General features: G+C 37.2%; 1 protein-coding gene across 2 annotated transcripts in view; it reads left to right on the top strand.

The window, feature by feature from the left end:
* Window positions 1–16,879, top strand: part of FAM117B (family with sequence similarity 117 member B) — a 79,432-nt gene that overhangs the window by 38,885 nt on the left and 23,668 nt on the right. For both annotated transcript variants that reach the window (XM_042244965.2, XM_042244963.2), the window contains exons 3-4: window positions 4,984–5,076; window positions 6,062–6,175. In XM_042244965.2, the coding sequence (XP_042100899.1) occupies window positions 4,984–5,076; window positions 6,062–6,175 (207 nt within the window). The remainder of the gene's footprint in view (window positions 1–4,983; window positions 5,077–6,061; window positions 6,176–16,879) is intronic.

The following is a 16,879-nucleotide window of genomic DNA, read 5'->3' on the forward strand; positions in this document are numbered from 1 at the left end:
ATGCTTTCCCTGGATAGTTTACACACTAATGCTCACAGCAGCTGCCCCTAATCCCATAGAATCTTGCCTGCCTACTTTTCCTGTCTTTCCAGGTTTGGATTAGGTGCCTTTCTTAGGGGACCTCAGTCATCATGAAAGGTTGTTGTTGAATCACGACGCCGGGATTCTTGGCCTCCGGAGGAGAAGAATTCAATCCGGGGCCAGAGACAGGCTTGATCGCTCAGAGCTTTTGTGTAATAAAGTTTTATTAAAGTATAAAGGAGATAGAGAAAGCTTCTGACATAGGCATCAGAAGGGGGTAGAAAGAGTACCTGCTTGTTAGTGTTAGCAATGAAGTTATATACTCTCCAGTAAATCCAAAGAATGTCTGGATGTTGTAAAGACCTCACCAGACCTACTCCCGTAATTTACATTTTAAGATAACAAAATTAGCCAGAAGGTTTAATCCAGAGACTGTCCTCAGGCAGAATGCATTGTTGTTATATAATCCTTATAAAGAGCAGGTCTACTTCCATAATTGACAGAATTAGCCATAAGGTTTAATCCAGAGACTGTCCTCAGGCAGAATACATTGTTGTTATATAATCCTAAGGAATGTAGAGAAGGAAAAAAGTTTGTCCTTTCTTCCTCCTTGAGAATTCCAGACCCCTCTCTCCTTGGGGACCCCTAGACTTCTTATCAACCTGCCTAGGAAATGACTCTCTCAATCACATCGTATCCAAATTGGCTGTTTATCCTTTCTCTCCTAGAAAAAACTCTTTGAGCATAAAAACTGTATTTTCTCTCTAACTCCAACACCTAGTGTAGGACCTGATAATGTTAGAAGATACATATTGCTTTCCAGTACACAATGCAAAATTGAACAAAGTTGAAACATACTTAATTAAAACTCAATTTTACTTTGTATTAATTCTTGAGTGTCTTATAATAAAGGCTTGGCTTCTTAGTTGAACAAAGAAAGCAATTATCTTTTGAATTAGGAGGTTAAGTAAAATTAACGACTTTTGCTGAATATTTTTTCCTGCCTGAACATCTTATCACTGAAATTAACAACGCTGTCTTTTGCTCTTTATGCTTATTTTTATTTGTTTTGCTAATTAATACTCGTTTACTTTGTTCTTAAATCTATAAGATTTAATGCTGCTCCTTTGCTTTTCCTTGAATTTTTATACTTATATTGAATATCTTTAGTAATTTGTCTAATTTTTAAAAGCTTTTTGTTTGGAAAAGTCTCAAATTTATAGAAAAATCACAAGAATTAAGATTGAGCACCCAGGTACTCCTATATTTAGCAATAAACATTTTTGCATATTTTGTGTTCTTTAATATATAATTGTTATTATCACTGATGTTATTATTTGCTCTTTGTAATTTACAGACATTGTGACTCTTCTCAAATACCTCAGAAAATATATACGAACACAGACTTTAAAAATTTAATTATCAAATTCAGAAGATTTAGCGTTGATGCAATTCTGTTCTTTATTATGTGGATACATAGACACATGTTTTTTGGTTTGTTTCCCCAGTTATGTTCTCTGTAGCAGTTTCTTCCTTAAGCTAGGATCCAGTGAAGGAGCACAAGTCAACGTTTAAATGTCATATTTCTTTAGAATTCTTTAATTTGGAACAGTTCCTCAGCTTTTGTCATTTGTGACATTGATATTTTCTATGGGTGCAATGTGGTATTTTGTTGAATCTTCTCAACCTGGGTTTATCCATTTTTTAAATGATTCAGTAATAACATTTTTTACAGAAATACTGTAGTTGACCTATGTTCTTTGTGCATGTGCATCAAGAAGTGCCCAATGTCAGTAATGTTGTTTCACCCGCCGGATACCCTTTGTAACTGTACCTGCATAGGCTGTGGGGAAATACTTGAGACTATAAATATCCCATTCCCCAACAGACTTTCACCCATTGTTTTTAGCGTTTGTTGATGATTCTTGCTTAAATCAACAATTACTGTAGAAGTTCCAGATGATGACTTTCTAACTCTTGTCATTCTTCCTGCCTTTGTTGGTCTAATACTTTTTGATAGAAATGGTTCTTTATGAAATTGTCCAAAATGGATTTAAAATGTCAATTGATATGACTTAAGATTTTCTTTCCCCCTCTTTAACTTTTTACTAAGAGAATGTTCAACATACAAACAACGGGAAGGACATTCTAGCTGTCATTAGATTCAGCAGTTTTAAACATAGCCATGTTTGTTTTACCAACCTTTGTGCTTTTATGTGTGTACTTGCTGCACTTTCTCAACGCGTGTTGCAGATTTCACAACATTTTATCCCTAAATCTTTCAGCATATATCTTCTTGTATAATCACAGTACCATTAGCTCACCTAGGAAAATGAATAATTACAAAATATCACGTCACATCCAGTTCATGTTAAATTTACACAAGATTTCTTTCTTTTTTACCAGGATCCATTTGGAGATTCAAGCATTTTACTTAGTTTCTCTTAGTTCCTTTTAATTTAGAACAGTTCATTTTCATTCTCATACTTTCTTTCAGTTTTAATAACATTGTTACTTTATGTTATTTTATGAATGACATATTTGTAAAGGAGATACTTTATCCTTTTTGAATTAGGAAGTAACTGTAGAATATGTCTCTGCACCAGTGACTATCCTGTTCCTTAGTAACTTTTCACCTAATGTTTTAGTGTCCATTGATAATCCTTGCCTAAAGGTGATTTTTTTTTTTTCCTTAAACACAAGATAGCATATTCTATACATTATTCTGCAATTTTGTTTTCACTTAAAGGCATCATATAGAAAAACTTCCCCTGGTGTTAAAAGTTTTTTTACATCATATTATGTAAAGAGGTATTATTTTGAATAGGCTATGCATTTTTCATATAGTACAGAATTTGAGAGACATCCTCTCCTGAGGCAGCCACTGATACCAGTTTCTTTTGTTACCATGTATACGCTACATGTGTATATATTCTTTCTAGCAGTCCTATCTATAAAGGTAGTTGCTGTACATACTGTACTGAGCCTTGATTTTCTCATTTAACAGTAGCTCATGGAAATTATTTTGTATAAGTATATTTTAGATTTCCTTATTCATTTTTATAGCTGCGTATTATTCTGTTGTAAAGATAAGCCATAATTTATTTGGCCAATCCTCTGTTTGGTTATGGTGGTGATTATAGTCGCTAAGGTGGTTAAAGTCCCTGATGCTGGGAAGGATTGATAGCAGAAGGACAAGAGAGCATCAGAGGATGAGATGGCTGAATGGCATCACTGCTGCAATGGACATGAACTTGGGCAAACTCTGGGAGGTGGTGAGGGACAGGGAGGCTTGGCGTGCTGCATTCCATGGGGTTGCAAAGAGTCGGACAAGACTAGGTGACTAAAAACAATAGTCACTAAGCCTTGTTCGACTTTTTCAACCCCATGGACTGCAGCCTGCCAGGCTCCTCTGTTCATGGGATTTCCCAGTCAAGAATACTGGAGTGGGTGGCCTTTCCCTTGTTCAGAGGATCTTCCTAACCCAGGGTTTGAACATCTCCTGTATTACAGCCAGAATCTTTACTGCTGAGCCACCAGGGAAGCCCAGTCCTCTATTAACATTTTTCTAATCTCTTGCTTGCACAAATGGTGCTGTAGGGAATAATATATGTCATTTTGTGCATAGAGGCATAAATCTGTAGATCTGTGATATAAAGTACCAAAAGGTCATTGTGTCAAACAGTATGTACATTTGTAACTTTGACAGCAATTGCCATGTCACCTTCACTAGACTGTACCAATTTTACATTACACCAGCAATGGAGGAGAGTGTATGTAATCAAATTGCCTAGTCTTAGTGACCTTAACTTGCATTTCTTTTATTATGGGGTGAGGCTGAGCAGTATTTTCATGTGCTGAGAATGACTTTTTCCCCTGATACAGTGTTTTTAAGTTCTGGATTTTGTGTAACCACTAAGAATGTAACATTTTTGAAGCTGTACTCTGCAGTTATTTAAACCAAGAAAAGACATAATTTAGAGATTAAGATGATAAACTCTGGAATTTTAGGTTTATATCTTTGGCTTCACTACTTCCTGGCTGTGATACCTCAGGCAACTTCCCTAACCTCTCATTGTCACAACTTCTTTATCTACAGACCTTGAAGAACTTTGTGTATGTTAAATCAGATAGCACAGTGATGACCTTTCATTTACTTTCATAAAGCACAGTACCTAGCACATAATAAGATCACAGGAATGTTGGCTATTATCCGTATGCATTTGTTCAGTAAATGGGATGCTTATAATTTATAAAAATAGTAATTTTTATTAGTAATAGAAATGAAAAATAGGCTAAAGTATTGCAGTTAGGTAACTTGTGCTGAAGAATTATGGGTAAGTTGTGTTATTTTAAATATTTTGTAATACCTGATTTTTCTGTAATAGGCATGTATTTTGTAATAGAAAAATATGGTATACTTTTTTTAGAAAGGAAAAATGTTTTCAGGTTTATTGAGATATAACTGACATATAACACTGTAAAATTAAAGCCGTACAGCACAATGACGTGACGTGTGTAGCAAAGTGATCACCATAGAAACATCCATTACTTCAGAGTTGCCAAAAAAGTCCTTTTTCCTTGTGATGAGATCATCTAGGATCCACTCTCTTAGCAACTTTCTAATACACCATACAGCAAGTGTTAACTATAGCCATTGTGTTGTATATTATATCCTCAGTACTTATTTGTCTTGTAACCGGGAGTTTCTATATTTTGACCACCTTCATCCAGTTCCCCCTCTGTTAACCACAAATCTGATCTCTTTTTCTATGGCTTTTTTCTTTTTTGTTAGATTCCATGTGTGAGATCATACAGTATTTTTTTATGTTTGTCTGTCTGACTTATTTCATTTAGCATGATGCCCTCAAGGTCAATCCATGTTGTTGCAAATATGGCATTCACTATTGTTAAATGATTAACTATTTTATTAAAACCTCTTTCTTCTCTTTCCCATTATAGACAGAGAGTGCATGGGCTGAAGAATACTCTGAAAAGAAGAAAGGGTCTCACAAACGTTCAGCGTCGTGGGGCAGCACAGATCAGCTTAAGGAGGTCAGAAAAATGGTTCTAAGGAAGTGGGTGTGAAAATTTGATCCCTTGGTTGACTAGTTCCCAGAGGCTGTGAGCTGCAGAGATTTGTCAGTTCCATTGTTTTTTAATTTCTTTCTTGTTTTTTTGGTGGTGGTTTTGTTTACTTGAGAAATAACACCAGGAAAACAGAAAGATTTGAATAGGGAAATATACATGTAACTTACCTGATTGTTTTTTTATTTTTTTCATGAGACTCCATAGCTGTTAATATAATTAAATATCAAATGTATGAGATTGTAGTGATACAACAAATTCACTGTTATTATTTCTATATACAATGGTAAGTATTTTTGATATTTAGTAACCCAGTGTAACCAAGTTGATTATGGCCCTATGTTATGATTACTTTTTTTGTGCCTATAATTAGCACATTTGTGTTTTAAATATAATGTAGCATAAAACAGAAAAATTCAGTCAAGGAATAATATTATTAATATTAATATAATCAATAATCAGATATTAATCAAAATTATATTTGTTATTTAAAGATTGTATCTGAATGCATTTCATGGCTGGAATTGATTTTTAAATAATACTGTTTACTTTTTTGGAGCTGTTGAAGGTAAGGTATTTGATAAAGAAATCTAATTCTGAATAAAATGTGACTCACTATAAGGAAAATCAGAGAATAATTATCATTGTTTTTGAACTGTGAAAGCTATACGGTATAATTGCTAAAAGCTTCATTTGTTTAATACTTTTGGGAAGCTTAAAGGTGCAGAACAGTGTTGGAACATAATTTTTTCTTTGAAAGAAACATACATTTATACGTATATAGATATGTGTATATATACATATAAATTTTTAAAAGTAAATCAGATATTTGTGGTATGGTTTAAAAACTCAAAAGATATAATAGGGTTGAGTTTTATTGGTTATTATTAAGCAAGGATATGTTTTATGTGATGTGGAAGACACTCTGACGCACTTATTTTCCCCTTTTCAGATTGCAAAATTGCGCCAGCAATTGCAGAGAAGTAAACACAGCAGTCGGCATCATCGAGATAAAGAAAGACAGTCTCCATTCCATGGCAACCACGCAGCTATTAACCAGAGTCAGGTAGGAGCACAAGATACCACAAGATCCAGACAAGGGATATGTTGTTTTCCTGGTGTTATGTTATTGCATAGGTAAATGTTTATGATAAAGATGTTCAAAAGCATGTTTGAAACAGTGATTAAATACTGAATCACAGCCTTCATTAAAAAAAAAAACCACAATGCTAAGTTGACAAAAATGATATTTTCCTTTAATGATATGACTTCTAAGAGATATAGCTGGTTACATATTCTGATTTTTGTCTTTGTCAGTTTGGTGTATTGGAGGCAGAATAATACAGATGAGCTTGGCTGTGGAACTAGAGCCTGGATAAGTAACCTGTTCAAAGTCTCAGTTTCCTCATGTGACAACAGAGGATGATAATGATACCTGGCGAATGAAGTCTTTTAGTAGAAAAGGTCTTTAACTGCTTTGATTTCTTAATTGAACCCTATGAACTGCTCTTGATTGCTCACCCAGGGAGCATTTCTCTTCATACTGAATTGAAATTGGATGGCATCCCTTGGCAAAGAGAGAGCAAGAAAAATTTTGCCTGTTCCTTTTTTAGGTTGATAGCTTCTGATGATTGTTAAGTATATGTGGATTGTTTTCAAGAGAAAGTATGGGTGAAGGTATATATTTTTTTCACGCTAACTAATTATGTCTTAAAACAGTGATAGATAGGCCAAACTTGATTTTACAGATTTATAGTTTGATTGCAGTTTGGCTTCCAGTAACTTTTTTCCGTATATAAGGCATTTTAATTATAAAATATGAATATACATTGATGCGTTTAAAAGCCTAAACAAACTGCATTTATATTTGGAGAAATGGAAAATGCAAAACTGACCAAGTAAGAAGTGAAAAATTTGAATAGACTATTGGAATACTAAATATTCCACTCACTCACAAAAGGCCACAGACCCACCTGGTTTTACAGGTGAGTTTGCCAACCTTCTGCTCCCTCTAATTCATCCATAAGTAATTTAGATGTATTTCTAAGAGATAAATCCAGTTCTTATTTCCTATTCATATTTTTACTCCAAGTAGAATAGAAGTTAAAACTGAGTTTTATTGAATTTTAATTGATGGATTTTAGCAGTTTATAACTTTCTGAAGTGGTTTTTTAAAAAGTTGTATTTAAATTAACAATTACTATGGTAAAATTATGCAAAATTTTTTTCCCCTGCAAGTTGAATTTGCTTAATAAAGACTATTGAAGTTCACATGAACTTCATTTTTGTCTAAATGAAGGTGCCTCTTTGTGGAGAAGGTGAGGACTAGAAAATAACTTGAAAAATAAATTCACGTGGCTTGACTTTTGTACACTTGACACGTCAATCATCTGACTACTTGACTTGCTTTATTGAGTGTTAAAGCCAGTCAGAGAGCAAGCACGTGTATTACGATAGCTATGCCAGTAGTATTCAGAGTTAATTGAGACTTTAAGACTGTGAACATGAAAATATTACTCAAGTCATGATTGTGGCTTTGTTTAGTGGATTTTCTCTCTAAAGGAGGAAGTACCACTTTGAGATATGTGTGCTTTGAGGCCATTCCTCCATCCATGCAACATTTATCAAATATCTGCCATATGACTGGTATTGTAGTACTCATTAGGGGATGCAGTGATAAATGAAATGTTGGGGCTTTCCCCCCACCAAATCTCAGATAATAAGTAAACAGTTAATTTTTATACAGTATAATGAGTATGTTGATCAGGAAGTGTTCAGAGTATTGTAGAAGGAGCATTTATGCTTGAATTGACAACGAGCCGTCTAGAAAGACTTCTATAGAAAGTGGTGTCTAAGTGATCCATGAAGGATAGGTAGAATTTAGCTAGTTTTTGGGCTTCCCTTGTGGCTCAGCTGGTAAAGAATCTGCCTGTAATGCAGGAGACCTGGGTTTGATCCCTGGGTTGGGAGGATTCCCTTGGAAAAGAGAAAGGCTACCCACTCCAGTATTCTGGCCTAGAGAATTCCATGGACTATATAGTCCATAGGATCGCAAAGAGTCAGACAGGACTAGAGATTTTTACTTTCACTTTCTGGACGCAGAAGAAATCATGGCTCTAGGGATAGGTGATAGTAAGAGGTTAGGTTAGCCAGAGCTGAAAGTCTTCATGTCTCAGTTGTTAAGAAATTTGGACTTTGTCCTTGAAGCACACCTGAGAGCTATTTTCTCCAATGCAGGGTGTTAACAGGTGGTCAGATATGCATTTTGACATGATCATTATGAGTTCAGAGTAGAGAATGAATTTGGTACAGGACAAGATTAGGATAGGGGCAGGAAAATCTATAAATAGATTTATAATCCATGTAAGAAATGATGGTGACCTAAAGTAAGGTAGAAGCTATGGAACTGGAGAGAATGGACAAACCTGAGTGATATTTAGAAAGCAATAATTAATAGTTGAACTCTCGTAAGTATTTCGGAGAAGGCAGTAGCAGCCCACTCCAGTACTCTTGCCTGGAGGGTCCCATGGGCGGAGGAGCCTGGTGGGCTGCAGTCCATGGGGTCGCACAGAGTCGGACACGACTGAAGCGACTTAGCGGCAGCAGCAGTAAGTACTTACAGTATGGGAACACTGTACTCAGCTTTGGTATATTTAAGCATTTAATCCTCATCTTTGAGATGGAGATTGTTACTATTCCAATTTACAGGCAAAGAATTAAGGCTCAGAGAGTTCATGTATCTTGTTCAAGGTCATATGAGACAGAGCTGGGATTCTAATTGAAGAATTTTGACTTCAGAGTCTGAGTCTTTAAACTTTTTTAGCTTATGGTTGATGATATGGGAATGATGGACATATAGGAGTAAAAGGTAAGGCCAATTCTAGCCTTTAAACGTGATTTAAGAAATATATCCACCTACCTCACACCATGTACAAAAGTAACTGAAAATGGATCAAAGACCTCAATATAAGACTAAAACTAAAACTATAAAACTAAAAACTCTTAGATTAAAAACACAGGCATAAATGTGATGTTGGATTAGGCAATGGTTTGTTAGATATGACACCAAAAACACAAGCAACAGTAGAAAAAGTATAAAAATTGGACTTTATCATAATTAAAAACTTTAGTGCTTCAAAGATAAACTACAAAATAGGCAAAAATTTATACAAATCATATGAAACACTTGTATTTAAAATATGTGAAGAACTCTTGAAACTCAATAATAAAAAGACAAGCAGTCCAATTTAAAAACGGACAAAGGATCTAAATAGAGAGTTCTCCGAGGAAGATATGCAAATAGCCAATAGGTATATGAAAAAGATATTTATCATTATTTGTCTATAGGGAAATGAATACAAATTCCAGTGAGATACTACTTCATACCCACTAGAACAGCTAAAACTAAAAAGACAAATAGCAGGTTTTAGAAAGAATGTGGAGAAATCAGAACTCTTATATATTGCCGATAGGAATGTAAAATCCTGTCAGCACTGTATAAGCTGATAGGAATGTAAAACAGCCTCGTAGTTCCTCAAAAGGCTAAATAAACATAGAGTTACTGTATGACCCAGCATGTCTTCTCCAAATTATGTACTAAAAAGACAGTTGAAAACATATGTTCATGTAAAAACTTGAACACAGATGTTCATAGCAGCATGGCTCAGAGTAGCCCAAAATTGGAAACAACTCAACTGTCCTTCAACCAATGAATGGATAAATAAAATGTAGTATATATCCATACAATGGAACATTCAGTTCAGTTCAGTTGCTCAGTCGTGTCTGACTCTTTGCGACCCCATGAATCGCAGCACACCAGGTCTCTCTATCCATCACCAATTCCCAGAGTCTATCCAGACCCATGTCCATTGAGTTGGTGATGCCATCAACCCATCTCATCCTGTTGTCCCTTTCTACTCCCGCCCTCAATCTTTCCCAGCATCAGGGTCTTTCCAAATGAGTCAGCTCTTCGCATCAGGTGGCCAAAGTACTGGAGTTTCAGCTTCAACATCAGTCCTTTCAATGAACACCCAGGACTGATCTCCCTTAGGATGGAGTGGTTGGATCTCCTTGCAGTCCAAGGGACTCTCAAGAGTCTTCTCCAACACCACAGTTCAAAAGCATCAATTCTTTGGTGCTCAGCTTTCTTTATAGTCCAACTCTCACATCCATACATGACCACTGGAAAAACCATAGCCTTGACTAGACGGACCTTTGTTGGCAAAGTAATGTCTCTGCTTTTTAAAAATATGCTGTCTAGGTTGGTCATAACTTTCCTTCTAAAGAGTAAGTGTCTTTTAATTTCATGGCTGTAGTCACCATCTGCAGTGATTTTGGAGCCCCAGAAAATAAAGTCAGCCACTATTTCCACTGTTTCTCCATCTATTTGCCATGAAGTGATGGGACTGGATGCCATGATCTTAGTTTTCTGAATGTTCAGCTTTAAGCCAACTTTTTGACTCTCCTCTTTCACTTTCATCAAGAGGCTCTTTAATTCTTCACTTTCTGCCATAAGAGTGGCGTCATCTGCATATCTGAGGTTATTGATATTTCTCTCAGCGATCTTGATTCCAGCTTGTGCTTAATCCAGCCCAGTATTTCTCGATGTATTCTGTATATAAGCTAAATAAGCAGGGTAACTATATACAGCCTTGACACACTCCTTTTCCTATTTGGAGCCAGTCTGTTGTTCCATGTCCAGTTCTAACTGTTGCTTCCTGACCTGCATATAGGTTTCTCAAGAGGCAGGTCAGGTGGTCTGGTATTCCTATCTCCTTCAGAATTTTCCACAGTTTGTTGTGATCCGCACAGTCAAAGGCTTTGGCATAGTCAATAAAGCAGAAATAGATGTTTTTATGGAACTCCCTTGCTTTTTTGATGATCCAGTGGATGTTGGCAATTTGATCTCTGGTTCCTCTGCCTTTTCCAAATCCAGCTTGTACATGTGGAAGTTCACAGTTTATGTACTGTTGAAGCCTGGCTTGGAGAATTTTGAGCATTACTTTACTAGCATGTGAGATGAGTGCAATTGTGCGGTAGTTTGAGCATTCTTTGGCATGGCCTTTCTTTGGGATTGGAATGAAAACTGACCTTTTCCAGTCCTGTGGCCACTGCTGAGTTTTCCAAATGTGCTGGCATATTGAGTGCAGCACTTTCACAGCATCATCTTTCAGGATTTGAAATAGCTCAACTGGAATTCCATCACCTCCACTAGCTTTTTTTGTAGTGATGCTTCCTAAGGCCCAGTTGACTTCATATTCCAGGATGTCTGGCTCTAGGTGAATGTGAGTGATCATACCATCATGATTATTTGGGTTGTGAAGCTCTTTTATGCACAGTTCTTCTGTGTATTCTTGCTACCTCTTCTTAATATCTTCTGCTTCTGTTAGGTCCAAACCATTTCTGCCCTTTATTGAGCCCGTATTACTCGGTCACAAAAAAGGAATGGAATACTGATACATACTACCATTCAGGTGAACCTTGGAAACATGCTAAGTGAAAGAAACCAGACACAAAGGAACACGTGATTTCCCTCATATGAAATGTCCAGGAGAAGTAAACCCATAGAGACAGGTTGTAGACTGGTGATTGCTTAAAGGTAAGAAAGTTGAGAGAAGATGGAGAATGACTGCTAATGTGTGAGGGACTTTTTTTGTTGTTTGACTCTAAGATTAATTATGATAATAGTGGTACAATTCTGTTCAATTAATGGTGTACAATTAATAGTGTACTGCTGTTACTGCTAAGTCACGTCAGTCGTGTCTGGCTCTGTGTGACCCCATAGATGGCGGCCCACCAGGCTCCCGTCCCTGGGATTCTTCAGGCAAGCATACTGGAGTGGGTTGCCATTTCCCTCTCCAGTGCATGAAAGTGAAAAGTCAAAGTGAAGTCGCTCAGTCCTGTCCAACTCTCCGCAACCCCATGGACTGCAGCCTACCAGGCTCCTCCGTCCATGGGATTTCCCAGGCAAGAGTACTGGAGTGGGTTGCCATTGTACAATATTTTTCAATTAATAGTGTACAATTGTGTTCATAAGCAGAAGTTGTACACTTGAAATGAGTGAGTTGTATGATACTGTGAATTATTTTTCAATAAAGTTCTACCAAAAAATGTGTACTAACCAACATAAAAATGAATAGATAAAATGCAAATGTAATTGTCTGGAAATAATAGATTAGATGCTAACAAAGAACCCACAAGTAACCCAGGAGGTCTTATAACTGTAGAAGATGAGCACAGGTGCTCTGAGCTCAGATTGTTTAGCGTAAGATCTGAGTCATGCTGCTTGCTAGCTGTTCGAAGTTCCTTGGGTTCTCTGCATTATATTACCTGTTTGTTGTGTTGTTCTGAGGATTAAATGGTGCGTGTGTGTGTGTGTGTGTGTGTGTTAGTCACTCAGTTGTGTTCGACTCTCTGTGTTCCATGAACTGTAGCTCTCCAGGCTCCTCTGTACGTGGAATTCTCCAGGCAAGAGTACTGGTACAGTTAGCCATTCCTTTCTCCAAAGAATCTTCCCAACCCAGGGATTGAACCTGGGTCTCCTGCATTGCAGGCAGATTCTTTGCCATCTGAGCCACCAGGAAACCCACTAAATGGTATTCAGTTCAGTCCAGTCGCTCAGTTGTGTCTGACTCTTTGTAACTCCATGGGCTGCAGCATGCCAGGCCTCCCTGTCCATCACCAACTCCCAGAGCCTGCTCAAACTCATGTCCATCGAGTTGGTGATGCCATCCAACCATCTCATCCTCTGTTGGCCCCTTCTCTTCCTGCGGTTGGCCTTTCTCAGCATCAGGGTCTTTTCAGTTCTGCACATCAGGTGGCCAAACTATTGGAGCTTCAGCTTCAGCATCAGTCCTTTGAATGAATATTCAGGACTAATTTCCTTTACAATTGACTGGTTTGATCTTGCAGTCCAAGGGACTCTCAAAAGAGTCTTCACCAACACCACAGTTCAAAAGCATCAATCCTTCGGTGCTGAGCTTTCTTTATGGTATGCTGCTGCTGCTAAATCGCTTCAGTCTTGTCCAACTCTGTGCAACCCCATAGATGGCAGCCCACCAGGCTCCCCCGTCCCTGGGATTCTCCAGGCAAGAACACTGGAGTGGGTTGCCATTTCCTTCTCCAGTGCATGAAAGTGAAAAGTGAAAGTGATGTTGCTCAGTCATATCTGACTCTTCGCGACCCCATGGACTGCAGCCCACCAGTCTCCTCCGTCCATGGGATTTTCCAGGCAAGAGTACTGGAGTGGGGTGCCATTGCCTTCTCTTTATGGTATAGAGTATTACAAAACAGTTAATGTAGTTCTTGGCACAGAATAACTGCTTAATAAATCTTAGGTTGCCTCCAGTTGGATTTTTCTTTAGGCTTCTCTGCCAATTCATATTTAACTTATTTTCTAAAACTTTAATTATTATAAAAATATTTACATGCTTATTATAAGAAAGTTTAGAAACTAAAGTCAATAGAGAAATTATATGTCTATACTGTACATTTTAAAATTATATAATATGTCAATTATCTCAATAAAACTGGAAGAAAAACTAAAAATAAGAAATATTAGACCTCAGTCAAGCTGTTACTTTAAAAAAAAAATAAAATAGGAAAAAAAAATCATCCAGAGTTTCACTCTCTAAAGATAGCTATTCCTTAAATTCTTTCTTTTTCCTTTTTCATTCCTTGCAGAGAGCATACCATGTATTAGACTATGTATTTTAAAAATTTTATTTAGTGTGGAAAAATGTTTGTTATTCAGAGGGCTTCAGAAACATTTTTAATGTTCCAGATTCTGTAGAGCAATTCTCTGACTTTTTTTGTCATTTAGTTGGGTCCAGTTACTGTGTTCTTAAAGCTTTTTTCTACATTATACTTTTCTAGGGGTAGAAAAATAACTTTCCTTATTTGGTTAATAAGTTTAAATATCTGGAGGCTCTTTTACTTTCCTCTTCCTAGGCTCTCCAAGTTATTACAGTTTTTTTGTTTGTTTGTTTGGAGTTCATGATATGTAGATGATTATTTTTGGAGGGGAGTTCCAGGTTTTATCTTTCCCCCTTTACACAAAACAAAACAGAAGAAATGATACAGGATTAAAACCGCAAAAGTAGTTAATTGATGGAACACATGCATAAAAAGCCAGATAGGAAGATAAGCTTATTTATAATGAGGGACCCAGTGCTCTGTGACTACCTAGAAGGATGGGAGGTGGGGGGCGGGGGGCAGGTTCAAGAGGGAGATGATATTTGCATGCCTATGGCTGATTCATGTTGATGGATGGCAGAAACCAGCCCAATGTTGTAGAGCAGTTATTCTCCAATTGGAGATCCCTGGTGGCTCAGAGGTTAAAGCATCTGCCTGGAATGCAGGAGACCCCGGTTTGATCCCTGAGTTGGGAAGATCCCCTGGAGAAGGAAATGGCAACCCACTCCAGTACTCTTGCCTGGAGAATTCTATGGAGGGAGGAGCCCTGTAGGCTACAGTCCATGGGGTTGCAAAGAGACACGACTGAGTAACTTCACTTCACTTATTCTCCAATTAGAAAGAAAAAAGGAGACATATGTAAATGACAGTAGTTTGTAGTTTTTACAAAAGACATTAAAAAAGAAAAGTCAAATAAATACATGTTGCTATTTGTAGCACACTGTTTACATCAGTATTAAAGGGGAGAAAACACTGATCGAGGGACAGATAAACCACATGGTCCAGGTCTTTAGGAAGATTATTGGGAAATTCCTTTAGCATCCCTTAATGATCAAGGACAGTATTGTTCTGATAGTGGATAGTATGTAACCACTGGCTAACATGAGATCTTTTTCTTGGGCTACAATGGATTTTTTTTCAGTTAGAAAAGAATTCTGACATACTTTTGAGTGATTCTTTCCCTGGAAATTCAGGAGTGGGAACTGTTTATTATGAAGAATAACTGCTGCCAAGTTTCTTAGGAGAGAGAAACTTTTCACGTGTCATTGGTTTCCAAAATTGACAAAACTCTTGGATACTTAAGATATCATTTTTAAGGAGTATATCAAGAAATACTCTCATTAGAAGATGTGGCCAAGAATTCCAGTCAGTTCCGGTGAGGTGGATGAACCTAGAACCTGTTATACGGAGTGAAATAAGTTAGAAAGAATAAAATATTATATATTAACACATATGTGTGGAATATGTGAAAAATGGTACTGATGAACCTATTTGCAGTGCAGGAATAGAGACGCAGACATAGGGAACAGACTTGTGGACACTGCAGGAGAAGGAGAGGGAGGGACGGACTGAGACAGCAGCATTGACCCATTAACATTATCGTATGTAAAACAGATAGCTGATGGGAATTTGCTGTATGATGCAGGGAGCTCAGCCTGGTGCTCTGTGACTACTTAGAGTGGTGGGAGGTGGGAGGGAGGTTCAAGAAGGGGGGACATACGTATACTGGTGGTTAATTCATGTTTGTGTATGGCAGAAACCAACACGACATTGTAAAACAATTATCCTCCAGTTAACAATAAAAAAAATTTTTTTCAAAAAGATGTAGCTAACACATTTCAGAATTGTTTGATGATTAGAGTCAGATGTTAGTAACAGAAGAGCTGGAGATGTAGCATAAACTAATTTAAGAGTGCAAATTTTAAAATCATGCAGGTGTTTCTAGCTGTGATAGGCTCAAACAAGAAAGCCCTCCCATAGGATTTTCTTATTGCTTCATCTGGGCTGGGCACACGATAGTTTTGTAATAGCTTAGGAGGGTTTGAGAGCAAAGGGATCATGAGAAAGAACAGGTTGGGGGGAAACCTGTTTTCATCTGAGAAGTGAGAGAAGCATTGCACTTTAAAGAGAAAATTGCAAAAAAAAAAAAAAAAAAAAAGAGAAAATTGCTTCTTGGCACTGGAATCTTTGTGTGCCTGTCCAGGACATGATTGCTGTGCTTGAAAGTTTCAAGATTTTGCCACTGAGAAATCAAAACAGTAGGTGCTTCAGATGTGACCTTCATTAGAGAATAGCTGTAGCTTAGAAGAGATAAAAGAGGGAAACACATGAGAGGACACTGATCTCTGGAGGACAGAAATAAAGTGATGCTGATGGGACAGGAGGAATCAAGGCCACGTGGAGCCCCCTACCAAAGCCCCTATGATGGGAAAGCTTTTTTTCCCCAGTGCTTTCTAATTTTTTAAGGAATCCATTCTAAACATCAGTTGTGACCACTGTTTTGTTTTATTAGGGTTTCTGGCTCACATTTCTCTCCTAGATTTCTGTTGAATTGCTGAACAGACCTTTTTTTATCCTACACAGTTTTCTTCCTTTGAAAATTTAGCTCTCTTTATCTTTTTCCCTGCTCAGCTACTACTTCAGTAGGTATTCTTCCCATCTTTCCTGAGTCTGCTTGTCTTGCCACAATTTTATCCCCATGCTTTGAAACAGATATTTAAGTTATAGTGTAGACTGGATTCTAATGAAGCTTCAGGGTTAGCCAAACCCTCTCTTGGAGTTCTTTGTTGGTTAATTCACAGCTTTTATGCAATTTGATCTTTAAGCTATAACAGACGGAGAATGTAAATAGCAAAAAGAAAACTTTAAAACCGTGATTCACCTAATTGAAATCTTACTTGAGTGGAAAACTCTGATTTGAACAGAAAGAATCAAGAACTGAGAAAAATAAGAGATCCTTGTTGTTTCCAAAGGTCAAATCTTAGGAGAGAGAGATTTTTCCTTAATAATGGAAGGATTTTTAACCTTTCAGAGCTGTCTAAGGATACCTCTCAGTTAATATGATAACCTGCTTGTA

This window comes from Ovis aries, chromosome 2 (assembly GCF_016772045.2).
Source record: "Ovis aries strain OAR_USU_Benz2616 breed Rambouillet chromosome 2, ARS-UI_Ramb_v3.0, whole genome shotgun sequence".
NCBI lineage: Eukaryota > Metazoa > Chordata > Mammalia > Artiodactyla > Bovidae > Ovis > Ovis aries.